Raw genomic sequence first — 19100 nt, forward strand, 5'->3', positions numbered from 1 at the left:
ATAAATATATATATAGCAGTATAGCAGTAAGCAACCAACGCCCCAATCGATTCACATTTGCAAAAGTTGATGAAAAGCAAATCCCGCAATCCTAAAACGGAACAAATGCCAGCACGTTTGCCCAATTTGGAATATTTAGTGCTGGTAATTGAAACGTGATATTTGTGGAGCAAGTGTGCAGTTCTAACTACACTAAACAGTGTGTCGCGTATATAGAAATTATAATTGTAGGGCTACTAACTAACGATTGCTACTGCTACTGTCGTACTCGTTGTCATATTAAATCGCATGGTCAAGTGGTATGGCGAATGCCGGTGATAAGCGTGCCCGCTGATAAGAAGGGGGCGCCAAGTCGTAAATAAAAATAAAGCGAAATCAAAGCTCAAATTTGCCAATTTGCGCCTCATAATAATTAGTTAATGTCCATGCATGCTTATAATTTCTACACAAAGTACAAGAACAGAACAAAAAATAAAGCTCGTACAAAATGCCAAAACATCAAAGCGCTGCTGGCTTAAACCACGACATCCCAACTGGCATGGAACTCGAACTGGAGCTGGAGCTGCCGTTGCTGTCATCCAAGGAGCAGGCAAAAAGTGAGTAACAGACACGCGCCACTACTTGGCTATTAAACCAGTTAAGTTGGTCAACCAAAACAAACTGGCGCACACTCAAATACAAACATATCAATGGTTATATATACAGGCGCAGGTCTTGCCCATAAATCAGTGACATTTGCACATTGCAAGTGGAGCCCGCTTGTGAAGCTAAACGAACTGTGCTCCGGAGCTGGCACGATTTCTGTTCTAATCAAATGCGAATACGAAATATTTGTCTTAAACTTATGATAATTGCTAAGCGTCCAGAAATCTAATTAGAATACGTATATATATATGGTATCGCAGATATGGAAATTGCTACAGAAACAGCTCTTTAGAGTATCTTAATCAACGGCGCCGTCTCCCGCTGCGTTTCTGTATTCATTGATAAAAACAACAACGTTTAGTTATTTATTTAAGTGTTGGCAAGTGAGAAATAAACAAAATGCAAATTTAACTTTGATTTTGAACAAAAACAACAGCAATATCAAAGCTTATTCAATAAGCTTACAAATGCGCGCCAAAACGATAAGCGTTTATCACATGCGATTTTTTGTATCATGCGAGAATCTTAACAAATTTAATAAATACGACGAAATCAATGTGAATATTCACAAGTGCATAGTTTTTCTAACTTTTGCGCATTATTGTCTATTTGTACTTTGAACCTGTGAAGCAATATTGAAGCAATTTATTTTTTATTAGTCATACGACAAACTGAACTATTTTTTGCATTTATTGACATATTATAAGCATCCGTAATTATTTAAATTGGGGGAACAGTTCCTTGACTAATTTCTATGTAAAGATAATCGTTCTGGGGAAAGCCAAAGATTGCAGGCTTTGTTGTTTGACATAAAGAACCTGCTGTTTTATTTGGATTATTAATTAGTATGTTGTTTAATTTGTTTACCAACTTTATATACCAGCATTTGCAAACATTTGAAATAAGCAAAACTGACTCTTTGCCTTAGGTGATGTTTCACACAATTAGCGTCAATAAAGCAGCTAAACAACCTTTCGTAATTATTTTTTGTTTGCATACATACACAGTTGCATATTAAATAAAAGATCTTCGTACAATGTTTTTCTTTCTTTATTCAAAGCAAATATTGGCTTAAGAGTGGCAACCACAATCTTGCAATTAAGAGGCAACCATGAGTCGAGTGCATTGTCTACGCTCAAAATAATGCAGTCCATAAAATATTTGTTTATATATTTGTTTATTTATATTCATTATTAAAGAGATCACATTATTATTTTAAAAAATATATATATATGTAAATATATAGCATTAAAAGTCTAGAGATAAACATTAATCGAATTGACACCTGATACGTTGGACATTAAAAATTGGACTGTTATTCAACTCAGCATAATGAAATTCAAATTATTTAATCAAACATTACATATATTACATCTGTATTCTCGCTTTTGTCAACAATATCAATACTACAATGAAAATAATAACAAACAACCAGCCGCAAGCGTAAATTGTCATTAATCATCTCGACACGTCATCATCATAATCATCACCCACCCGAAAAAAGCAACAAAACCTCACAACAAGCAACAATACGCAAATGTCAACAAATTGTCAGCATTTTGTTGATGTGATCGTCGACCAACGATCGGCACTAGCCACGTGCCACGTCTAATAGACTGGCAAATAGAGTGTGATGTTAGTTATAGCCATTGTCATTAATATTATAAATATTAGCAGCAAACTGCAGCTAGATGCGATTGTGATGAGACCATTACTCATATTTGTGTATTGATATATTCTTTTCGCTTTAAATTTGAAATATAAGCAAGTGTGGATTTGCGTGATTGACAAGTCGAAAACTGAGTACCCTTTCATGAGCTTAAATGCTTAAGTTTTAAAATATATCAAAGGCTTGTTAAGTAAATTAGTACTTCTGGATTTGGTGAAACTCAGTTAAACGTATTTATTTTTACTTTGTTTAATTTACTTTCTTATTTTATAAAATGATACTCGTCGTAAAACATTGATATAGTAAAAAAACAAATCTATTTAATATTTAAAATTTGAACTATTTTTAATTAATATGACATAAGTAAATTCAAGACAAGTTTTAGCTTAATATGCTTGGTGAAGTTCTCGCATTGTTGTCTACAAATAGTGTATAGGAAAATCGCTGAGTAAAACGATGCCGGCGATTAAGTAACAACAGCAACAGTTTTTCGCGCCAAGCGAGGCTAGTTAAGAAAGTGTAAGCAAAGAGAAAACCAGCAAAGAGAGCGCGCGCTGCTGGTGCAGTAACAGCAGCAGCTGATAGAACATCGCCGTCGACGCTGACTGCGAAAGAATGGTCTTAGCGCAGCATGAGCAGGCCCACAGCAGCCCCAACAGCAATTGGCGCTTTCGCCATCGACGACGTCAACGTTGGCATCAGCGCTGCTGGCGCTGCACAGTAGGCTAGAATTCAAATTTCCTAGAATTTCCAAATGTACATTTTGAAATGACAAATATATATGGGCTTTTATAATTTTAAAATATTTATACTTGACAAATATATTTAATCTCCAATGAGAATTGAGAGAGACAAATTTTTTAGATCAATGTCCTGTCATATTTCCATTCTTTGCAGATGTATGCGTACTTAATATTTTTATTTTTGCCTCAATGAGTATACATTAATAAAGTTTTGAAGAAAATGTCCGAAACTGACAGATTTAAAGAGAATGTTCGAAATTAAAAACAGAGATTTTCTAAAAGCATTTGAACATCTCTTTCAATCAATTTGAGGAATTATATTTAAAAGATATACAAGATACAAATTGCTGACTTGCAGGCTAAAATAAATATAGTTAAGACTACTGCATATGTAAATAATTTAAATGTATTAATGAAATTTTTGGCGTGAAAACTAAATTGGATTTCTGCTGAGAGAATTAGATAACTGACCACAGTACTTTAGCGTTGCGTGCAGGAGCAAAAGTTATAAAAGTTCTTCGCAATTCGCACGAGCGCTCAGTTGCTCTCGGTGATTCGTTGTGGTTGTGTGAAATTTTGCCGCAGCAGCATCAGCAGCAACAACAGCAGCAACAACAACAACGAGAAGAACAATAGCATCGGACAGAGACGACATTGTCGCCAACGCCATCGCAATCGCAATCGCCATAGAAAATCATAAGAAGCAACAGCAGGAAGAGTTTTTCGTGTGAGCAGCCAAAGACAAAGCGTTTTGTGGGTGCGTGAGTGCGCATAGTATAAAATTAAATAAATAAATTAAACAGCAGCAACAATAAATGCGAGCGTCAACAACATTGTTATGCATATATATATTTATACAAATATGTGCCAATATAGAAATGCTTATACTTATAGTTTTTGTTGTACTATGTTTATAAGTATAAGTATGAATACTGAAGGCAGCCCGACAATGTTTGGACAACTATGACGATATGTTCAGTTAAATAGAGCATATTAGACAGGGCGGACAGCCCACATGGTAGCAATAACAACAACAAAAATAACATCAGCAGATATTTATTTCATACTTTTGGATTTTGCTTTTTTTCAAGAGCCATCGTTTTTTCTAAACACATTTCATTCCTCATTAACTCTATTATAAGCAAAAAAAATTATTATATTTATATTAAGTTGGGTTTTGTTGTTGTTGTTGTTATTGTTGTTATTGCACGTTGCCCCGCTCGCATTTGTTTTCCAAATTGGAAATTGCTGTCAGTTGAGCAAAGCGCGCGCGAAAAAGTTCGTTCGTCACACCACCCGGTGTATATTCAACAAATGCCAAATACATTCTCTCGTGCCCGCTCTGGAATATTTATTAACAAAACCGCAATTATAAATTACAGCTGCAGTTACAAGTGCATTGCGACAGCAAAACCAAATTCAAAAAAATATTCCAAAAGAAACGATTTTGTCTCTCTCGCAACGCGTCGTATGCGTAATATTATAAACTAGAATAAGACTCGTTGAATTCGTCAGAAGCCCATTAAATAACCATAACAACAAAAACAATTGAAGAGAGTCGGTTTTATGTGTCAGTTTCCGTTTGGTGCGATTTTAAAAATTGATCAAAAACGCAACGAGCAGTGAAACGCGTCAACGCGAATAGGGGACTTCCGCGTCAAGACATAAAAACATCAGCAACAGGACGCGCGTTAAGGAAATCAGACAGTCAGTTAGCAGGCAGGCAACAGCTTTCATAGAGTGCCAATTGTGCAGCAGAACGAGTTTCAGGATTTGAACACGTCTAGGAGCAGCAGCAGCAGCAACAGAAAAAGTAACAACAGCAACTCGTACTGTGTCCATAAGGTAAGCTCATTACGGATACTGGCAACCTCGCCATGTTGACAACAGCAGTAGCAGCAGCAGCAGTAGCAACAGCATCCACATCTTTAGAGCTGCTCCTGATGCTTGCATGGCCCGCGGATGTGCCGTCAGCGGTGTTTGCTTTGCTTTTGTTTATTTATTTGCCAGTTTTCATGTCTGTATGTCTTTCTATTTTATTTTGTCTCTGTTTGTGCGCAAATAGCAACAACAACAATGACAACAACAACAGGAACAACAATAAGGATAATAACGACAGCAAGCAACAACAATGAGTTTATCTTGACAGATTGCTGAGCAGCTGCCTCAACTTTCTATCCACACACACAAATACCTCAAATCTAGATATATGTTTATATGTAGTAAATATATTTGTTCGCGATTCTCAAAACTCATCGTTAGCCCATAAATGTGCTGTTATACGACCCATAGAACTAATTTGATTTCTTGTCAGTACGAATACATGTTCTATATCAGAGCATATCAAAATATACAAAGTTATCTTACGATCAAACTTATCTAGAAATTGAGTAGAAGATGATGTGACGAACAATTTGGTGTCCATTTTTCTTTTTTATGATCGTTGTGGTTATTGCCATTTTAATTGGTAGGGAATATTTTGGTAAGATAAGTTAATTGCAAGTTGAAGGTATTTATAGAAATCCTCTTCCGCGATTGCGTAAAAGGAATAATAAAGCTGATAATAGAATCTTAAAAATCTTAGAATAGGTTAACAATATTCATAAAAAATATAGCGGGGGTCTTGTATTGTGATTTGAGAAAACAGCGATTAATGAAAGTATAAAGCACTCAGCGTGCCATATAAATTTAGCAGCAATAAATCTGTCTGTCATCAAATGTTAAAGGCCTACATGCCACAAGAGCACGGCTAAGGCCCCTATCCATGCATCCAATTGGAATTGGAATCGGAACCTTAACACTGCATGCAAAAACAAAAATAAAAGATAAGTCGAAAAATAGAAAGAATAGTGATTCAAACAGGGACACAAACATTGCTGGCAATCACCTGGCGCCGGTTGCCGCCGCCTCCAGTTATCCAGTCATCGATGTTGGGTTATGCTAATGGCGGAAGCTCTGCCTCCACAACGACTGATTGGAAGCGCATAAAAGTAGCAAATCAGTGCGCACTTTGAAATTGAAATTGTAATCAAAGGCGCTCTCAATGTGGTATGTCAGAATGTGGCGTGGGGCATTTCTGTGTGTTTGTGTGTAGTAGGATTATCGCTGCTTAGCTGGCTAAATTTGAAATTGCCAAACGATTTGCTATTCGATTAAGAAGACAACAGCTGCAAGGGCAGTTCCCAACATGGAAGCATTAACAACAAGAGCAACACACAAACAGACATATAAATCGAAATAGAAATAGATTTGCAAATTCATGTTCACAATAATGGACGTTTATACATATATTAAAAAAAAAAATCGCGCACAGCGAAAATAAGGATACTCATGGATGCTCATGGCACTGATGACCTACATTTTGGTAGCCCAGCTCCACACAAAAAGAAAGATGTATAAATTTTAGCCAGGCACAGGGGAACGGGCGTATCTCGGTTAGTTTGTTTACAACAAATGCGAAAATCATGAAGCGACCGACAGGCAGCCAGGCAGCCAGGCAGGCAGGCACCCAGGCAACCCAGCAGACAGCAACTGGACACCAGTCGACGGAAGGAAGTTTGTAAGGACCCTTCAATGTTGCAGGACAATGGCAGAGAGCTAGTGCGGGCTGCGGACAAGCCGGGTCTGCCAATATTGCAATGTACTATTCTCAGATACTTTTTTCCATTTTGCTGCTATTGTAGAATATTTAATTTTTGCAAAATAAAAGATGTACAGGTTTCAGGCAGGTGAATTTTCACAAAAGCAACATTTGCATAATATATCAACACATTTTACAGTTTACTACCAAAAGGTAACACACACACAATACACGCCCACCTCATTAATTCTGAGAATATGTAAATCATTGTAAATGCCAAACAATTGATTTGATTTCATTTGATTTTCGAGTGTGTGTGTGGGTGTGTGAGTGTGCTTCCTTCTTTTCAATCATTTGGCATAAATATTTCGTACTCCTTTTATGAGCGTTGTTGACAACATTGTCAAACTGATTTCAATTTGTGCTCATCAAATGTGTGCTGGGCTAAACGATTCGATTCTTACGAGCTTATGTCCTCCTTTGAATTTTAGGACCATAAAAAAAGCCACATTAGGATATAAGAGTTGCAAATGTGGGACAAGAAATTGGTTATTTGCCTCACATTTTGCTTGCTATATACACTTTAGGTATTATAATATTGAATACAAAGGCAGAAGGCAAATATCAAAAAGAACATATTTATTTGCAATAGAACCATTGGCCAAGTAAAAGTGAAAAATGAACAACAAGTGTACAATATCATTTTAAAGTAGATCAGTAGCAAACATATTTAGTTTCTAAACAGTTATAGTACTTTGAATTGTATTTTTATTTTATTTATTTAGACAATTTAATTATTTATATATTATATTTTTCCGCTCTAAAATAGTTTACATAATCCATTTTTAACCATTTTTACAATTTTTAAATATTTTTAGATCTTTATTTATTGCCAATAAAGTTTACACATTTGGTGAATTCGAAATGGATGCTGAAAAATTCAAACACAAGAAATTCCTTCAATATTCTAATGATTTACGAAATCGTTTAAACTCAAACATATATTTTGTATATTTCGCCAGCTTTGAAGTTATTATTATTAGAATAGCTCGGAATGTACAAATTTGAATTGTGTTGAACATAAATCTGTTGGTAAATTCACATAAAAACTCTTTTGAAAAATCTGTGTGTACATTTTCATAAAGAATCCGAAATTACTTGCACATATTTTGCAGTGTATAAATCGCCCCACAGGGCGTAAGATTTACTGAACGATTAGTCGCAATAGTTTGCAATAAATCTCTAGCAAATTATAACTAACCGAAATAACATTATTTCGACGATTTGGCGGGCATATTTGTTTGCTTTCACTGTGTGTTTCAATTTTTCGCTGTTTCTGCTCGGTTTATTTATGCGTTCAAAGGCTAAAATCAATATCGTTAATTGCAAGGCGTGAAAAGTTCAATGCAGCACGTACATCGGGCAGTCAAAAAGTTTAATGGCTTTTGATGCCCATAAAACGACTCACAAATAACGTAAATTGGGGAAAAATTCAAAATCAATTTACGGTATTTGCCCCTAATGATGTGGCTGACGAGCAAGATCCGTAGACGTGACAATAAAACGCACTAGTTAGGCTATGCCGTCCGAACAACATGCTCATGCCATATTCAAATGTCGAAATATTACTCATAGGCAGAAAAAATGGTTTTCTTATCCGAGCAGTCCCATCTCGACGTGGGGATATTGTTGCAATTAGACTGACAAGTGATGAGTTCCCTCGACGACAGATCGGCCGGTGCCAGTGATGGACTGTCATCCGGATAAATGTCGGCATCTTAGTCGCTCTGTGGAACAACGGAAGCTGTCGACGCTTAAGAGCTAACTAAACTACTAACTATATGAGTGTGTGTAAAGATTACGATTACTATTACCCACTTGGCAGTTTTCTACAATTCAAATACGAGCACACAGCCAGCTGATGTCGATGCAGAGGCTTTCGCTGTGGCAACGGTAGAGGCAGCGGTTGGGGAAGGGGCAGAAGCAGGAGCAGACGTTGAATGCATTATAAACAAATCCTATAAATGTGCAAATTGCCTGGCAACGTCATTGGGCGTCCTCCCCTCTCCATCATCATCATCATCATCATCATCATCATCATCATCATCATCAACCCCGTCATCAGTATCATCAGCACCGTCATCCTCATCATTATCATCAACATCTCATAGACATAGGATGAAAGTGAATGCACTTTTATATGCATGGCTGCTAATTACAGCGACAGCTTGTCTATCTCTCAGTCGACTGCAGTACGCCCTCTCCGCCTCCTTCTCCTTATCCACCGACGCAATTGTAGCCATGTCTCCCCACAGCTAAACGATTTCTTTTGTATGTAATTATTTAGCACATTTATGTTCTTCCTTTCTTTTTTTTATATCATATTATTTTCGTCACTATTGGCTTTAGCAATATAAATACACGATAGCAGCTAATTGCCGTTATTTGGGGAAAAGCTTGCATCTTGGCATTTTAATTGTCAATTGCAATTAAGTGCAGATTGTACACCAGGGTTAATGTCTTTACAATGATTATTTGCTGAAAAATTGTACAATTGTCTTTAAGAGTAATATCTTCTTAACTGAAAGCGAACTCAAACTGTAGAATATGTCGTTATATATTCATAGAAGAGTTATGGTAACTTCGTGTTCAGCTATGCTCGTCGAAAATAATAATCAACATAAATATTGAGGGAAAAAAAAAACAATTTTTCTTATAAATTTCACTCATAATAGAATATATAAATACATCCTCTAAACGAATAAGCAAATTGTACAGCTCAAAGAGAGTTTACATAAATATATAGTATTTGTAAAACCTGGCCAATTGACACTAGATAAGGAATTAATTTATATTTCTGTGCATAATGATGATGTACTAGCATATTTATTTCTGTGCATAATGACGATGTACTAGCATATATAAATTTATTACTTACGCGCAAAGATAATTAATTATTAATCTCATTGTGGCTCATTGTGAAACTTTCTCAGCACCCAGTTAATTTACGAACGGCTTGTCAGCTTTCAATTAATTATACATATATGAATAAACCTAGACGCTGATACTGGTGTCGGCGCCGTTGTTAAAGGGGCCTGGACTTGGGCTTTGAGTGCTGGCATTGACTTTTCAATTGAAACAAATCATTATTTGAGCATCGTGTATATCTTTTTCAATTAAGCGAGCGACGAGCAGCGTCGAGCACAGGCAGTTGAAGCGTGTCAAAAGATCGCGCCAAACGCATCCGTATCGGATATCGTAATACAGACCACCAAGTGAACTTGACTTTGAGGGGTATGGGAATGTAAATACATATGCATTTGCATAAAATTTTATGATCGAAATATTCATAGATTAACTTGACTATGTGATAGTAATTAGCAATTTGCATGGACCGTTGCAACTTAATTTGCATAGTGTGCGAATTAATGTACGATGTGAGATGTGGGAATGAAACCGGGTGTTTGTAAACAAAAATACATGCGCTCTTTAAGGCAACCCACTCGCAGTGGGGTAGCATAAACCAGATCACACAATTAATGCCATCTACGTCAGTCCGCCAACACTGAGCATTAAATCACAAAGCAAATTTACGGCTAGTAAATATCTTGGCAGCTGGTTTAATAAATTAAAAATGTAAAGAGTCTAGATCGCTTAATATCTCATTTGAACAAAAAATTAGAGTAAACTAAATAAATTCTGAATAAGTTTACCCCTTAAGTGTATATTCTAATTTTATTGCGAAGTATTATTTAACGGTTTTTATACTTGGTTAGTCATTAATCATATTCTTTAAACGTTTGCTTGTATATTTAATATGCAAAATGGAAAATGTTTTCATTTAACATTGCACAAAATTTGTGACAAAATAATGCTTTAGATGAGATTAAATTTATTATCCATATACTTTAGAAGTAATTCAATTAATATAGGTGTTGCTTGAATTTGTGTCACCCTGAAGATTTCGCTTGCTTGACATTTTTTTTAAATGCTTAAATTATGAGGAAAATTACATCGATTTAATAAGGATCAATTCTCTTTTTCACACATCTAACTAGTCCTTTTGTCTGTAAATGTTAATTAAATGTTGGAACTCCGTAGATATTTATTCTTTATTTAAAAAGTTTCATAAGAAATCTTTTAGTTTTATTTCACACCACTCCGAAGCCTTCAATCTGTAATTTTCAAACCTTTTAAGCAACTGTATTTCAGCAAAAGTATTATACTGTAGACCATTAAAGACATATATGGGTTTTTTCATAAAATAATGATTTTATTTTAATTAAAATAGTAATTATTAAGAGCAACCTGAAAATTGTATTACTCATATACGTATTTGGACTTGATAGTAATGTGGATGTTGAGCTGTTAGAATTTATTGGAATGCTTGGTCAATCATTCAGTTAGTTGGACAACAGCTGCGAAATGCAATTAGCGTTATTTTCAGCGTACCGTATGATTGCGCATACGTGCTGTGTGCCCGCCTTGCGCAAATGAGTTGAAGGTAAAATTGTAACGGCGACGACGTAGTTTATAGCATTGAGATTGAGTCGCCGACACACACACATACAGTGACTCCTCTATCCCCCATGACGACCCGTTACACTGCAGTAGTACCACCTACCCCTAGACAGGCTGTTGCGTGCGACGACCTTCAGGCAACGGCTGCCAGTGGGCGCTAACTGCGATGTCAACGGCAATGCCAACAAAAAACTTTTACTGCAGCAAGTCGTTGTTGCAGTGTTGTTTGTGTTTCTTCCCTGTGCAACTTCGCTGACCGAAAAGGCAACTACAGACATCCGTTCTACGTTTTATATGTGTGTGAGTGTGTGCTCTGATACGTTGATGCCGCGCATATTTTGCATCTGCAACGCATGGCGTCTATGAAATTGATAATTAATTATCCTGACAGCCAGCGTGCCACTTCACAGCACGCCTTGTCCCTTGGCTTTGGCTGGTGTCCCCACGCAGGCACCTCTTCGTCGTCCCACCAGCCGTGTCCCTCAATTGTGGATTTTCGCGGATACGCTTCGCTTATTGTGTTTACAAGTGCGTGAAAATGTGCGCTTAACTTAACGCTTATCACGTGTGGCGTACGGCATGCGGCATGTGGCGTGTGGCGTGTGGTGTGAATTTTACTGCGGCCAAGCGGACACTGCAGTGCCACACTGGCCACACATGCAAAACCAGAGAGAATGAAAGACAAACGCCTGCACACAAGCTGCGTATGCAGAATGCTAATTTAAGCCGAGTTGAATGCAGCAGAAAAAGTAATGTGCATTTGTGCATGAATTATATGCGCTGTAATATTTCCAGAATCATTTTATGATGATGTCCTCTTCTTGTTTTTCTGCTACTATTATAATCTTTAGTATGCAGCCATGATAAATAACACATGCATAGTAATTTATGCCTTTTTGGATTCTGTGCTTTATACCAGTTGATGGAGTTTCCATGTATTTTAATATTTAAATTCAAAAGGGATTTTTAGTCGCAATTTAAGTGATGTAATATTAACAGTTTTATTCTGATTCTTATTCTTAGTAGTTACAAAAATCGCATGAAAACATAACAGAAATCACATACTAGCAAGTTGTATTATAGAGATAAAGATTATTTATGCAATTTTTGTACACAACGTATTCAGTTCTAATTGCATTTGTAAAACGTACCTTTGAGATTTACATTAAATAAGATAAACATTCAATATAATATTGATGAGTATGGATAAGCGTGCATGATTGGTATATTTTCCCACAAGCCCACATAAATACTTAATGATATTGATGAAATCCAGAATTAATTCCATTTGCCATGCACTAAAGTGTTTAATTATAAGAAAGGCACAAAGTGAAAGTTGCCAAAGGATTAACCGTTTAATGCAGTCAAGAGAAGGCAGCTCAATGAGATTTAAGTTAAAGTTTTTTTGCTCTTCGTATAACGAGGGAATGGCATTACTTACTTGTTGGCATTGATATTGTTACCTATAGCTTTAGTCCATATAGTCAGTCACTGGCTGAGCTGGCAAATCCCGAACAAAGCCAATGTGCTACAAAAGCGCCGCTGGCCGCATTGCAGGGAAGGCAACTAACAGAGAAAAAAAGTTGGACTAGCCAACTGAGAAAAGGGACCCGAACATGACGACCAGTCAGTCAGCTAGTCAGCCAGCCAGTCAGCCCCACAGCCCCACTGCCCCACCCAACGCAATCACATTAAATCTTAGCTATTATTCTTGTTCTTTTACTTTGTATTTGTGTGCACACAACTTTTGCTGCTAGCCTCGGATCGGTCTCTGGCCAGCTGTAGTTAATCGCCCACGATGTGATTGAATTCCATCGAACGCAGGTTGTTAGCTCTAAGAGACAGAGAGGGGGAAAGGGAGTCCCGATTCGCGTAATAAATGAAATAGAGTCGCCTTCGCTGCTTGACTTGGCTGCATTTCGGGTTTCGCCAGCTCGTTTGCCTGTTTCTGAGAGGCTGACTTGGTTTATGGCCAGAACTGGTCACAGAGCTCCTATCCGATGGTCACTGGCCACTTAACTAATTGCGTCTTTGTGTGTGCCTGACACGCGCCATAAAATTAATTTGGATGCTCTTTGCTATTGAGTATAATGGCATTCGCATAAGGCTTGACAAACCCTCATGGAAATGAAAAAGTTATGATTCTTAATAGTATTTCAGAGATTTTGGTTAAGGTAAAATTAAAAGTAGTAGGAGATTAATTAACTAGATGGTAATATACCATAAAGTTTATTTAATTAAATTTGAAATTATTTTGTTCCAGTTCTATGCACTTTTAAAATATTGTATTTTTATAAGGCTTTCGGATATTTTAAAGCATTTTGTATTAAGCAGAAATTTTTTAAGCAGAAACTAAAAACTAATTAAGAAAATAAATGATGCTTTAGCAAATATATCTTGTTATTTGAAATTGTTCTTATCAGACATTTGACTATTTCTTTCTTTAAGGCCATATGAAATGCGACTCAAATAAAATTGTGGTTTTGTTTTTTTGCCATCTTTGCAGTTCCTTTGTGTGCCATGCACGACACAGCCGGCAAACCGTCCCCCATAACAACACCCACACAGTCACCCATGGCGGCGGAGGTGGATCCTGGAGCCGGGACAGCGGACGATGAGGATGAAACCGATGTGATTGGTGATCTGATGGGTCACTATGGCAAATGGCAGCTGGTGATGACTGTGCTGCTGTCGCTATTCCAGGTGCCCAACACATTTCACATATCCTCATCCGTATACCAGGCGGCCAACAAGGACTTCTGGTGCCAGAGGCCGCCGCACCTTCAAGAAATGCCCGTCGATGTGTGGCGCAATCTAAGCGGCTCCCACGATAATTGTCATGCTCGGTCGGGCATCGATTGGAGTCGGCTGAGCAACGACACGTTACCAGCCCAGTTGCAGGTAAGCAGCGAGCTGTTTTTGTGCATATGAAATCCTATTCAAATCCGTAGCAAGTCAAGGGTAATTAACTCTCTTATCGTGTGTTGCAGCAACAAGCAGCAGCAGCTGCGGCAGCTTCAGGCGACGACGGGAAGCTGATTGCCTGCAACCGCTGGGAGTACGAGACGAACGACAATGTCGGCAACACTTGGACCTCACAGTGGGATCTAGTGTGTGACAAAGAGCATTTAAAGAACGTTGCCGAGATGTTCTTTTTACTGGGTGTCGCAACAGGTGGAATTATTTCTGGCTACCTTTCTGACAAGTTTGGCCGCAAAACCATGCTCTTCATATCGGCCATTCTGCAGACCATATTCGGTAAAATACGGCTCAGCCCCTTTGACCTCAAATACATATTTTTATCATCTCAATCGTCACCACATAGTTATTATGCTGCAGTGACCTTTACTGTCAGCTTTCTTTATACACACACACGGAAGTGGCATTGGCCAATGCCGCCAGTGTCCCCTTGTGACTTTGAACTTGGCATTGGCAACGGGGTCAACATTGAGTGGGTAATGCATTAGTGGATGGTGCAGCTACTACTCCTGCTACACTTGCCTGCCTTGTTGTCCTTGTTGATTAAATCACGTTCAATGTAATTGGAATTTGCATGCAAAAGGACAATACTAATCAGGGATTGGTGGGGTGCAACGCAGATAAGTGAAAATGTGCAGCTTCTCAATGGGTTGTGTGTATTTCTGCGGCAGGGGAACAAATTGCTGAGGAAGATAATTAGAAATTCTTAAATTGTATACAGTAACCTGTTGCTTAAAATAATCAGAGTATTGTTTAGTTAACTGTTTAGATAAATACAAAATTAAAATAATAACATGCTTAGGCATTAATTAAATAAATAAAAAACCGATTTTAGCAGAGCATTATTCTCAAATTAAATAAAAAATTATACCTATAATATTGAAGAAAAAAAATAATAGCATTAATTATTATCGTTAGTTTAAATATTAATTTAAACTCGTTTATACTTATAACTTTTTATACAGGTCTCTGGCTATATTTCTGCAGTTCTTTTGAGCTATATTTAACGCTGCGTGCCCTTTTGGGACTCGTCTCTGTCTCAGTGACATACTCTGGTCTTATATTAGCCATAGAGTATGTGGATGGCAAGTGGCGCACCATAGCCGGCATGTACAATCTGTTCCCACTGCCAATCTCGTATATGATCATCTCTGGCCTGGCCTATTTGACGCAAGACTACCAACGTCTACAGCTCTGCATTGGAATTCCAGGCATTTTCCTGTGTTTTCTCTGGTAAGGCCATTTAACTTCATAATTTTTTAGCTGGATCAAAAGGCACTCGTAAAGGTAAACAAAACTTAGACGCTCGCCGTGGCGCGTGAAAAGTGTAAATTGCTAATAAAATGATGTGCTTACGTTTATATGTATACATATGTATATGCATCTGTATCTGTGCAGCATAGATCATTGAGTCTGCTGAGCAATAAATGACAAATAAATAACAGAAAGCGCGTGGGTGTCCCAATACTAAACAGAAGACGCCTCCGACCAGACGAGGAGGTGTCTAATTTATGACTGTGTGAGACTCTGAAACTGAAACTATGACTGAAACTGTGTCTGGTTCTCGTTGGCAGGTTTGTGGTGCCGGAATCGCCGCGCTGGCTGTTGGTCAAGGGTCGCGTTGAAGAAGTGAGACGCATCATTGAGGCGGCGGCCGTTTTCAATGGACGCCAACTGCCTCCGGATTATCAGCTAACGCCGCCAACGCAGGAGAGCTCCCAGGACGTCACATATTTGTTTCGGTCCAGCTACTTGCGGCGCATCTCTATCTGTTTTCTGTGCATTTGGTTCACCATGAATCTGGTCTACTATGGCATTATCTTGAATATGAGCTCGTTCGGTGGCAATGTCTACTTGAATTCGGTAAGTTGACAATTTACATTAAGGTTAAGTGCGTATTTACGAGTTGGTGGCGCCGCCAATTTGATTTGATTCGAACACATTATGAAAATCCCCTACATTCCGGAAATTTCATCTGTAATTTACTTAACTTGTATCCATCAAGCACCCAGAATGCAGTCTTGAGTGACAAGTTTAACATTTAACAAGTGCTAAGTGCCCAGTCGAGATTTGTTCGCTAATTGAATCTGTCAATCTGTCTACTGTTTTTGTGTGTGTGTGTATGTCATCTGAACGTACCATGTCCGAGGCGGACGTCGAAAGACGGTCGAAAAGGACAAGCAAATGTGTTTGCTTTCGAATTATGATGTAGCTTACAAGTGTGCTCCGAATAAATACTGCTGCTGTTTCTCCGTTCCTCCTCTAAATAAATTCACAGAATCATTTCCGATATTTGGCAAATGGCCAATCGCAAATGCTACAAGAAAAAACCATTTAAAAAAAAACTAAAACAATTCTGTTTAGCAGTCTGTTGTTTGGTAATTATTATTATTTTGAATAGTCTGCGAAATATAAAAAAATTAGAATGTTCAAAATTATGAGGTGCTGAACGAATTCAAGAATAAAGTTATATGTAATATTTATTAATAATTATGATTAAGTGGAATTTTGATGGGTATAACTGCAAGATATTGTGATTTATATGAAAGACTTTTATTTGATTTACTGTAGATAAAAATTATAAAATTATCTTAGGAAACGATTCTGAATAAAGTGAATTTAATGGAAAAGTTAGACATCTTTGCTATTTGTAGCTGGGACTGTTAAATTACTAAACTGTTAATTCTATAACTATAATTATTTAAAGTAAATGTTTTTGCGTTTTTTTTTTCCTTTCAACTTTATAGTAAATTCTATAGCTTCTGAAATTAATTATAATGGAATTGATTCCCTTGCTAAGATTTTCCGCAAAACAGCTAAATGCGCATCACTGCTAACAAAAATTGGACAAAGCGTCTTTTTTAAAATTTATTGCATAATTTATTTTGACATGGCATGGCGCACCTTTGATGCCGCGATGATTTAATGTGGCCCGCCGACATCTGAGTACAAGTGTTTCTCAAGTGATGTGCATGTTTGTTTGTTATTGTTTTTTTGGATTTGGTTCCCTTGCAGGCGCTAGCTGGCCTAGTCGAAATACCTGCCATTGCGGTGGCCATGTACATTATCACCAAGGTGGGCAAGAAGTGGCTCTTCTGCGCCACTTTGATCTGTGCCGGCGTCGCCTGCTGTTGTGCTGCGATCACTGAGGGGCACGACGATATGCTCTGGCTGAAGATCACGTTCCTGATGATGGGCAAGTTTACGATTAGCGCTGGTAACACCATCATGCCCGTTTACACTGCGGAACTGTATCCAACGGCCATACGCAATGTGGGTGTGGGTGCCTGCAATGTGGCTGCCGGATTGGCGCTTATATTAACGCCCTACTTGTCGCTTTTGGTATGGGAATGAGTGTGGCACTACAATTAACCATAAATTCATTCGCAATTTTATGCATATCGTTTTCGCAGAACAAAATCGAAGGCCACCTGTTGATGACGCTGCTAACCGCCTGGAGCATCTTTGGCGGTTTTGTTGTGCTCTTTTTGCCGGAGACGGCGGTGCGGAAAAATGTATCAACCGCCGCTAGTCGCCCGAATGCTGTAAAGCAGGTTTAATGAATTGGAGTGATGCAACCATAATATGACGCTCGCCAAAAGCTCCTCCTGCCCCTCCCCAAATACCCTTGACACTTAGCAAATATTTTGGCTGGTCCAAAGTATATAAATGAGCACATTGGCTACCAGAAAACTAATTACAAACTACCAATACCAACAATAATAATCGACGCCCAGCTCCGATTTTACATATCCACCGCCGCAGCCACCGCCACCTTCTTTTAACCAGGAATTCAAGTGAAAAGCGCAATTTATCGAATGTCCATCAAATGCCATAATACGAAAAGTCAGGCAGGACCTTATTTGCGTAGCAAGTAGTAAGTATTTAATATACGTGCAACAAATAAATAAATCGTATTCTTAAAGTAACAATGGCTTATAGCTTATAATAAAGTAAGAACAACAAGGTACATATTGTAAACGAAGTCACAATTCAGAGTAGGGAACATTTCTTCGGTGTCATCGAAGATGAAGATTTCTCACAAATAAGCTGCTAAAAAGAAAGAAAATTACTAACATTTTCTCCAATTAAAAACAAAATGTTCCGCAATTGATTATTTCTAGCTTACTCTCTTTCTAAACCAATAAAATATTCCAAAAATCGGTAGATAATATTATTGAATTGATTTTAAAACTTGACTTACCAAAAGCAATTTTTGTGAGATGTTCGTAATAACTAGAAATTAATGTCTAAAAAAATATGTATGTAATAGTATTGCTAAATTATTAACACTGTCAACAATTCAGTGAACATACAAAAAATATAATAAAATAAAATACTACATAAAATACTTGTCGATACGTCTTGTCAATATGTCAACGTATACAGAATCTAGTTGTTGTTGTGCTCGTGTATTATTAAATGTTTTATAAAACTAATTCAAATTAAAATAATTATTAAATTGAAATTAAAAATGTAATCTGGTAAATGTAGTCAATTAATCATAAAAATAACAAAAAACAAAAACAGAAACTAAATGTCGGTCAATTATGCATACATACAATGCACTATATATATTTATATAGAAAGCAGCCAACGTTTGTTGTTTTGACTCATCTCGCATTGAAAGTTGCTTATGTTATTTGATCGTAATTACGCTTGCTAACGAAAAGTCCTCAAAATAATTTTCAAATTCCCCACAATAATGCATTTAAAGAAATGAATGTATGTACATGATTGTAGTTCAAAATAACAAATCAATAGAGTAGTAACAATTTTAGTTTACATGATCCATTTGTTGCGTTCACATGATCAAGGAACGTGGAAACAGGCAAAACAAGTCACAAAAATGTTTAGACTTATAAAATTGTTGTTTTATTAAACCGTCAACATGCTTGTTGTACTTACATATATATATACAATAAAGTAATATATATATATATATATATATATATTACTGTTC

The 19100-nt window shown here is 37.2% G+C and overlaps 1 protein-coding gene across 3 annotated transcripts; it reads left to right on the forward strand.

The window, feature by feature from the left end:
* Positions 1–101: 101 nt before the first annotated feature.
* Positions 102–18544, forward strand: LOC6563441 (organic cation transporter protein). Of its 3 annotated transcripts, none has more exons than XM_032737399.2 (8): positions 3634–3818; positions 4440–4902; positions 13665–14059; positions 14149–14416; positions 15103–15370; positions 15712–16000; positions 17153–17479; positions 17551–18544. In XM_032737399.2, exons 3-8 carry the CDS (start codon positions 13679–13681, stop codon positions 17695–17697), a joined length of 1680 nt encoding a protein of 559 aa, XP_032593290.1. In that variant the 5' UTR covers positions 3634–3818; positions 4440–4902; positions 13665–13678; the 3' UTR covers positions 17698–18544. The 3 variants fall into 3 exon arrangements, with proteins under 3 accessions (XP_001989500.2, XP_032593290.1, XP_032593289.1); XM_032737398.2 differs by having other exon boundaries at positions 3634–3814; XM_001989464.2 differs by lacking the exons at positions 3634–3818; positions 4440–4902 and adding an exon at positions 102–596.
* The last annotated feature ends 556 nt before the right edge of the window (positions 18545–19100 follow it).

This window comes from Drosophila grimshawi, unplaced genomic scaffold, assembly GCF_018153295.1.
Source record: "Drosophila grimshawi isolate 15287-2541.00 unplaced genomic scaffold, ASM1815329v1 contig_311, whole genome shotgun sequence".
Lineage (NCBI taxonomy): Eukaryota > Metazoa > Arthropoda > Insecta > Diptera > Drosophilidae > Drosophila > Drosophila grimshawi.

What these genes read in the sequence shown, in the direction of transcription:
- LOC6563441 (XM_001989464.2), top strand. Translation starts at nt 488, where the DNA reads ATGCCAAAACATCAAAGCGCTGCTGGCTTAAACCACGACATCCCAACT. An exon ending in CATTCTGCAGACCATATTCG is followed by an intron (nt 14,417 to 15,102) that starts GTAAAATACGGC and finishes CTTTTTATACAG; the next exon opens with GTCTCTGGCTATATTTCTGC. An exon ending in GCAATGTCTACTTGAATTCG is followed by an intron (nt 16,001 to 17,152) that starts GTAAGTTGACAA and finishes GTTCCCTTGCAG; the next exon opens with GCGCTAGCTGGCCTAGTCGA.